The sequence below is a fragment of the Cibotium barometz genome, chromosome 25 (genome assembly GCF_041138505.1).
Source record: "Cibotium barometz isolate CiBa-2024 chromosome 25, ASM4113850v1, whole genome shotgun sequence".
NCBI lineage: Eukaryota > Viridiplantae > Streptophyta > Polypodiopsida > Cyatheales > Cibotiaceae > Cibotium > Cibotium barometz.
Window position 1 is genome coordinate 9852307 of NC_141070.1, and position 9057 is coordinate 9861363.

Here is a 9057-nt window from a genome sequence, read left to right on the forward strand (position 1 = left end):
TGTTTCTTCTAGTCTAGCTGCACTCATGTGTGTGCATGACTTTGATTTTACCTTTGGATGACTTGTCTTGTTTGCCTGGACAATGCCTGAGATTTCTGCCTGCGTTGGCCATGGGGCTGGGGATGCTTGGGCACCCTATGGACATGTATGTGCACACCTGTTTGGGATTGACAGGTGGTCTACATGTGTTTTGCAAGAAGTGTCCCCAAAAACCCAATTTATAGCTTTACGTTTTCACATGCTAATAATTATGGGTGCAAGTTCACAGTGTAATCACGAGAAACGAGAAACGAGAAACGAGAAACGGGAACGGAAACATTCGAGGAATAGAAACGGGGAAACGAGTTTTTAGGGGTGAAAACGGCCGTTTCTTGTGACTATCACATGGGAAACGAGAAACGACAATGAAAACGGATGGGTTCTTGAAACGGAGAACACGTTAGGGACTGAAACGGCCGTTTCTTGTGACTATAAGTGGCCGGACAACTTATAAGTTGTACACAGTGGACCAGATGTATTTAATACACGTGGCGGCCAAAAGACGGGCTCTGGACAATCTTTGGGCTATCTTCAAGTAGGCGCCCCCTTGCGCCCCCTTCTGGACCTAAAAAGCACACGAGTGAGCTATTTCTGGCGGGGAAGCCTCTATAAATTAAAAAAAAACTCCAGATTTGAGGTAGGTGCCTGCTTTTCCTAGTGCATGAGGGCTGGTCGACTGCTTCTACAAGCTGTTCACAGCCATCTACCGTGACAAAAACCTAATAGGTGTATGGGAGATGCTGGCCGACTCCTCCTGGATGTTCCCTACTGCTAGTTGACTGGTTTACAGCCCTGAAAAGGGGCTGGTCAGGTCATAAAACAGGAGAGAAGAGCTGGTCGAAGGGGCTGGACAGGTTTTCCATAGAACGGAGACTTGCATGCTTGTGTACTGCTGCTGGTCACAACCTTCTGTGGCTGCTGAGGGCTGGTCGACTGCTGTAAGCAGCCTTTCATGGGGTCGACTTGTCGTGTGAGCCATACAGGGGGAAGGTGAAGACACAGGGTTGAACCTGGCTGATGCGGGAGTGCTATGGGCTGTCCATAGTTGTCCTGCATGTGCTTGATGCCGGAAATGCCTTTTGTGCTGAGGATTATCAACAAAACTCTGCATATGTATTTGTTTTGCTTTCAAATTGTATTGGAAGAGACAGGTGTTAGCCAATGGAGAACTTCTGGGCACCCGTGAAGTTGTATTTGGAAGCAGACTCCTTTTTGGTAATCTAACCATAATGGGGGTGGTGGTGGGGGCCGCCGGGGGGGGGGGGGGGGGGGGGGTCGGTTCAGCCCACCTTCTGGCCCCTAGTGTGGTGTACTGTGCAGATTTGTCATCTTCTTTTGTTTGGCATCATGTTTGTGTATTTTCAGTTTTCATGATTGATAAGATTTTCCATGTGCTGTTGCCCTTCCGTTTGCAGTTTTAGGTGTCGGCACATTGTGTTCTTTTGTATCACGTGATGCAGTTTAGAGCTTAAATCACCATTGCTATTGAAGGGCTCTCAGACAACACCTCCTCAACCCCAAGGGGGGTGTCCCTATATGTGTGAACACCCCCTCTGAGTGTGTATGTATGTGTGTGTGAACCCACTCTTATATAGGGTGGTGTGAGTCTGTGAGGTAGATGACTGCTAGGCTATAAAAGCAACGTACTTGCTCAAGGGTATCATCAATCAAGCAACCTTCATTTAGTCGTGCAATACTTTCTCTCACTGGAGCTTTGTCATATCTTTTATCTCTCTCTCTCTCTCTCCCCCCCATTTTTCTCTTTCTCTATTGCGTATCTGCTTCCCGTGACCACCATGTAAATCATACAAGTAGTGCTAGATTGCATGCATATGGAGCCTCCAGTATGTTCAAGTTATAATTATAGATCCACCTCTGTTATGCAAGTCTCTGGCTTCATGGTGGTTGTTGGTAACTTTTTCTGCTGGGGTTAACAAAGCTTCTTGTATGAACTCGTGTGTAGCTCTTATATTTTGAGAGAGTTCCAAGTCCCACCAGCCTATGTATGCTAACAGGTTTGTTTTTATGGACAGTGTTGTGGCTTTTAACCTTGGCTATCTACCAGGGGGAGACAAATTCTTGATCACGGAGTCCCAAACTACTCTTGAGGCACTGAAGTCTGCAACAAGGTTGGTGAGATCTGGTGGGATCATCACCATTGTTTCGTATGTCGGCCACCCTGGGGGCAGGTACAATAGATTGATTATCTCATAGTCCTGTTAAGTGATCTATGACGGACCCTGGTAAAGCCCTTAAGAGTACAATCCTTCATTGGCTTCCTTACAGGGAAGAGTATGGAGCTGTGCGGGATTTTGCTGCCAATTTGCCAACCTCAAGCTGGGTTTGTAATCACCGGGAGTGGTTGAACCGACCACTTTGTCCCCGTCTGCTTGTGCTTTTCAAGAAGTGAATGGTTGATGTTTGAAGTAATGTCAAAAAAATTACTGATAAATTAGTGGCAACTGAGTGCTTCTGTGCATCCCTTGTGATTAGTATCAGAAGAAAAAATCTACTTGTTTCGTCCAATTCATGCAGGTTCACTCTTTGAATGCATCCAAATCAGTGCAAGATCTATAGTTAGAAACCCTAAGCTGGAGCTCCCCACATCCCTGTGAGCAACCCCTCTCCCCTTCCTGTATCAACCTTCCCGCCCTCCCATCAACTCCCACCAAAAAAATGAGGCGGGAAGGTTCTTTTTTTCTAGATTTGTCCACAACTCCACACCAAAAAAAATTATACGCAATGTTATGGTTATGTCCCTTAAATTTTAAGTTTGCGGCACACCCTTTAAAAGGGGTTTTACCTTTTAGAAGAAGATTAAATGATTTTTTTTGCCTTTCAACAGAAGGGCTAAGTCAAGAGACACCTAGATTTACATTAAAATAGAAAGGGTGGATAAAAATTGGCCTTTAATAAGATCTCAAGCTCCTCTCTTTGCCTATGTGACACTTGGTTGAGACCACACCAGCCGGCTGTTTTTCAAGGTGGCTAGAATTTTGTTGTGTGTACTCTTTAACACACATTATACACGTCTCAGACCCCTACTCTTAACAAAAGTTTTCCAAGTCTAAGGTAGATAAATTGAGTGTAGTCACACAACGTGTGTGAGAGTGTGTGTGTGCATTGTACAGCACATTGGGAATCAAATTCATAACCTCATGCTACAAGATCAAGCATTTAATGGATTTTTTTTCATGCTTATGAAGAAAAATTCCTCATAAAGCAACACAAAATAAACATTCTTTGTTTACATTTCAATCTCCTCAAAGTGAGTGGAGATTCATAGTATGAAGCATAGCCTATCTATGGGCGATAAAATGTGCAAACATGCGCATGTGCAAAAACTTAAATTTAGATGAACTACTAGTAGCAGCATGTTGGATGGGTAAAAGACTTGATATTGGTTGTACCTCCTTTTGAATTACCATGCATGCTTTGAGGAGATAACTCCTAGACATGGGGATTTATGTGAAATTCTGTGTGTTTTGCTTGGTCAAGTCTTCTATTTTGTCCTTAATATTTTAGTGTATGGTCATGACTCTACTTTGTCTTGGGTATGGTAGCACTTACGAAATAGAATAATATAGATTCATCCTTAAATTGAAAGCCTCTACACTATTAGTGCGTATTAGTAAATAATTGTACATATTCAAAATTATGTATCATGTAGAGTCTTAACAATTTTGAGTGCCTTACAAGTATAATTGTTGAGTGTGTTATCTTTCCCAATAACTCAAACTACTGGTTAAATGCTCATAATAAGATGTTCAGACTTGCGATTGAACGCCATAAGTTTTAGGATAAAGTAGACTAAAACAATATACAAAACTTCTCTCAAGTCCTCGTGAGGTGTTGGGATATTCCGTTAATTTCTTGGGGAGGTTTTCTCGGTTTCTTTTTCTGTCCAAGGTGGGCTTGAGTAGATTGATTCCCCGAGGGAGGTAGCTTCAAAGCTTTCATCCATCCCACTTCTGATGGTCACAGCATGTTCGCGTTTGGCAAATGAGCTTAAAATACATTTATATCCACTCTTAAATATTTTCTTCTTTTGGATCTTAGGATTTGGTCCCTTAGCCTTTTCAAGGGCTACCTTGGTTTTGGAGGATTGCACCTCCGGTTTTTGGGCTGCTTAGAATGCCTTTGTTTTTTCGCTTGGTTGCATTCATTGTGGTTTTCCTTGGTGGCTACCCTCATCTTGGTGTGGAGTTTGGAGACTATGTGAAGGAGTTCTTAGAGATTGGGCCACTGGGGTGATTGTCAATCTGTTGGTACAATTCTTGTTTGTAAGCATGCTAAAATATGCACGTCCCGCCATATGGTGTGATGTTGGGGTTTGGCATCGGATTGGGGCATATTTTGGGGAATAGGTGCGGGAGTCATATAATACAAACATTCCGCAACACGGTGTAGGTAGGCCTTTGCAATGGAAACTGTGATGCTATGGCCTACACGTCATCTTGTTGAAGTTCTATGCTCTTTGTTTCACCATGGCGTGAAACACAGAGGCATAATCCTTGGCTCAAGTTTGTTTAAGGTAGTCGTATGGATCATAAGATTGGTAGAAGTCTTGTTACTCATAGGTTTCGTAGCTATTTGGGTGTTTGGGAGTGGATTCGCGTGAGTAGAATAGGTTTTCTTTCTAAAATTAACCTTCAATCAAGGCAAAGGAGAACATAAGTAGTGTTTTAATTTGTAATTTTCTAGCACACCTCTATGCTAGTCAATATGTTTCTAATTGTAGCACTTTCTCTTGAATTTATAGAAGGATCTTAGAGTTAAGAAACATGTAAGCATTTTCAACAATAAAGATTGGAGGCTTCTATAAAATATAGGCATTTAGATTGATGAGTTTTCTTTATCTTTAGTACACAAAACTCAAATATCTCTTATGTGGCTTGTTATTCGAACACGATCCTTAAATGGCTATTATTATTAGTGTTTAATTATCTTAGTACTCACGTCTCATATTTTTTAGTGGAAGTTTTTCTTGTTGCCTATACATGCTCCACCATGTAATGCCTTTAGTTACTTCATGTATGCAAGGACTAGTTGCACACTTGAAAGCCTTTAAGTGTAAATATTTTGTATGTTCTCTAGATGCTTAAAGAACCAAATAAGTTCTTAAAAGCTATAAATGCATATGGGTTATAGCATGGAGACCAAAGGCTATTGGATCTAAGACCCGCAAGCAAAACAAGTTATTGTGGACCAAGATGTGGTATTTAGGAGCAACTTCATTGCATAGAGGAGTAGCTTTCCTTTCCTATTTCATGATGTAAGAAGGAAAGTAGTAGAGTACAACACCCTCTAGTATCTACAAGGTGGATTTTCTTGCATGCTCATGGAGGACGACCCACATCATTTCATTTGAAGACAAAGAACTTGCTAGCCTTTGTGTTGTGAACTCTCTAAGTGGTGTACTTAATGGACAATAATGAGTCTAGCTATTGAGGATCTACCTTTAGATGTTACTATAGAGGAGTCAAAGAGGGATAAAAGTATTTTTTTTTTGTGAATTATGGTGTTATGTCAAAATACTCGAGAATCAAGGTCCATTATCCTTTTAGAAGCCTAAGGTAATCCCAATCATGTAGGAAAAATTTGGCTCCATCATTAAAAAGCTTACTTGGTCCCTTATTGGCCAATTGAAAAAATTGCAAGGTCATTGATGTTCAAAGACAAATATAGTATCATGTTACTTTGAAGAAATTTCAAGGCTTTATTTCTTACAAATGGCTTGACACATATTGAAGGGTTTGGCTTGTAAGAGTTTGTTTAATGGGCCACTTAAGTAAGTTGATGCTATCCACATCGGGTATAGTCACCAAGGATTGCGGAAGAGGCCTAGGATAGCTTGCCACTCATAGACACAAGCCTTGTAGTGAAGCATGTTGTAATGACAACATAGCCAAACCTTTAGGCATCCTGCAAGATGCAAAGATTAAGACCTTCAGACTAAGTTTCTACCACACATTTATGGTGATGGATTTATCTAGCTAGATAACGCTCCTGTTATATATGAAGGCAATAAGTCAATATTAAGGCCACCAACTCTTGCATGTGGATGTGGTACACACACACACATTCCCACAACATGTTTTTAGGTTGTAATCGGGCTTCTTGGCCACATTTGAAAGCTCTCTTAAGCATATGTAGTAACAAAGGTACTTTTTTCAAACATTTGCAGTAAAGAGACATGCTAATTTAGGTTGTCCCTTATTTTTTTGCACAAAGCTGATGAATTTTGGCCAAACACATCTGACAATTGCAACCACCAAAACCCATCACCTCTATTGAGTTATTGTAGGTCGATATGCTCTCCAAACAGTAGGCACCCAACTCCTTGCACTTAAGGCTTACGTCGTCCAAGTCAACCCCACTTCCATGGCTCTTCAAAAAGCCTAGCTTAAGAGTATATACAACGGTGAACTATTGTGTCCCCTCTTTCCTATATTTTATGAGACAAGTGTAGCATCTAGGAGTTCCATTGACACCAGCATAGCCCTTTGTTTGCTTGTGGATGGTTGCACAAACAAGCAACAAGGTCTTGCCTTCATAAAATCTAGGACAAGGATCTCTATCTTCCTTTTGTATTATGGATCATGTTTTAAAAATTAATAATGTCATTGTCTGGTCAAGACTTGACACTAGTGGTTCAGGACCACCTAGTTGGTTCTGTAGAAGAGCAACGACTATCACCATTAAGCCCAATGTGATAGGCATGCAAAATGCAGCTATGCGTAGTCTACCCTCAAGAAGGAAGCCAATGTCATGCATAGAACTAAAGTCGAATGAAGACATGCATGATGCATGATGCTATGTATACACTTGAATGGACAAAGATAGAAAGCTAATGTCATGCATAGAACTAAAGTCGAATGAAGACATGCATGATGCATGATGCTATGTATACACTTGAATGGACAAAGATAGAAAGGAAAAGACAACCATACTTTTGCACTAAGCTCTTACTGACAGATGACAGAGATAGATTATAGTCTCCTTGCTTTATTTATATCTTTGCCAAAAACGTGTTCTCTCTCAGGAGTCATACTCAGAAGTCCTCTCTCAAAAATTCCTCTACTAGAAGTCTCATAAGTCTCTCATCTCCTTAGTTACATTTAGATCCTCTATCTCAAATGTGTCCCCACTCTTTCTCTTCTCGGTACTACCTATTGAGTAGAGGTTGTTTTTACAAGATCGTCATGTTCATCATGACTTAAGTGAATCCATTAGAATTCCCTTTGGCATTGAACTAAGGACTGTTCTGCCGCCAACACCTAGTACGCCCAGTGGACACTCCAACAGGAATGGACCTTCTTCTTCATGAGTCACAAACTAGGCCCTAGAGGCTATGGATAGGCAAGATACCCACTTCTTAGCCAACCTCACTTATATGCTTCTGATTCTCCGCTAGATGTGGGGCTAGTAGCTTTTGATACTCGGGTGCCTTGTGCTTGGCTTGGCAACTCTCTTCTTTCCGAAAAAATCCCTGAGTTCAGAAAGGTTCTTACGTTTGGAAAGACTTTTGGAATCTTGTTGAGTCCTTCATGGTCTGTCCAATCTTTTCTCATTCGGATCTTGTTGACCCCTCCAGAAACAAAATTGATATGCATTGGCTTGTATGCTCTCAAGATCTTGCTGATTGGGGCATGTTCGAGACCAATTCTTTCCTATGTATGCCCTTCTGTGTTCCAATGGGCTTAGCATGTGGAAATCTTACTCTTGCTGCATCGTTCAAGACTATGATGGCCGCCCTAGTTGTTAAGGCATGTGGCTCAGTGAGCTCTAATTGAATGGCATCATCCTCATAAACGTGTTGTTCTTGCTTTTCAACCCTCCCTCTCCAGCATGTTCTCCATGATGCTGCCCATCCATAAGGTGGTTTTCCCATCTCCTGTTGTTGCCGAATGCTCGTCACCTCCTACCTTTGTTCTTCCCTTGTTGTCAGTCTAGCCCGTTGGTGAGAGGCACTGACACTCCTGCTCTACGAAAGAACCTTTGCCTCCTCACCCAGGTCCAAGAGTAGTGACACAACGCCACTCCCCTGCACAGTTGATTTGGCTCCTCGGCTCGTGTTGGGGGATGTGTGGGCTGTAGTTTGGCTAGGCTCTCTAGATGTGTGCTTTCCCTCCATGAATTTGCTGATTTCTTCGCAGTTGTGTAGTTGCACACATACGAATTATTGTGCGAAGTCTACCATCTACTGTTGTAGTAGGTATCCAAGTGTTTGTCTCTGCCAGCTGGTATGGTTTACATTTTTTTGTTGTCTTTGCTTTGTTTTCTCGGTTGGCCCATTCTTGAAAATCTAGGAGTTGTTTAGTTCAGAGTTGGTGGTAGTGAGGGCCACATTAATTTCTTCCACTATTACTTTGCCGCCCTTGCCCCTTGTTGCTCTTGGTACTAGCTCTTTGGTTAATTTCTCGATGGTCTTGCCATCCTTTGATGTTCGTTGTTTCTTTTATTACTGCTTCCATTTCATCCAGCTGTATCTTTAAAGCAGCTTCATCATTGGTATTCTCTTCAAATTTCAAATTTCTTGGTTGTGGTCCGCACATGCTCTCTGAGCTTGTTCAAGAAATATGCTGTTAATAGGTGTGCTAGTCTATTGTAATATTTCCTTACCTTTGCTTTCCGGATCTAGCTGTGTAACAACTCTCTTGCCTTCAGTCTCTAGTGCCATGAACTTGCTTTTCCACACTCCAATTTCTTGTGCCAACTTAGCATTTTCTTTCCTTAATTCTTATGCTTCCTTACTTCCACTGCGATGGCCTCTCTTGTTTTAGATTGGCTTTCACTCAGGACGTCAGTTAATCTTCCAAAAGCTTCTCCTACTCTAGCCAAGTCTGACGGTCCAGGTCTACCATCCAGATTCCCATCTTGCTTCTAGGGTGGGATTATCTGTTTGCAAGTGGGTGTGGGGACTTCCATGGTTGCACGTAATTTCTTTAGATATTCTCCCCCCACATCCCTTTGAGTCCTTATGTATATAGCATGTAATTTCCACTCCATCTTTTT

General features: G+C 41.8%; 1 protein-coding gene across 2 annotated transcripts in view; it reads left to right on the forward strand.

Annotated features, from left to right (window-relative positions):
- The window catches only part of LOC147624227 (S-adenosyl-L-methionine-dependent methyltransferases superfamily protein), a 60433-nt gene extending 56877 nt beyond the window's left edge, over positions 1-3556 (forward strand). For both annotated transcript variants that reach the window (XM_086819174.1, XM_086819176.1), the window contains exons 5-6: positions 2073-2228; positions 2326-3556. In XM_086819174.1, the coding sequence (XP_086675300.1) occupies positions 2073-2228; positions 2326-2449 (280 nt within the window). In that variant the 3' untranslated portion in view covers positions 2450-3556. The remainder of the gene's footprint in view (positions 1-2072; positions 2229-2325) is intronic.
- The last annotated feature ends 5501 nt before the right edge of the window (positions 3557-9057 follow it).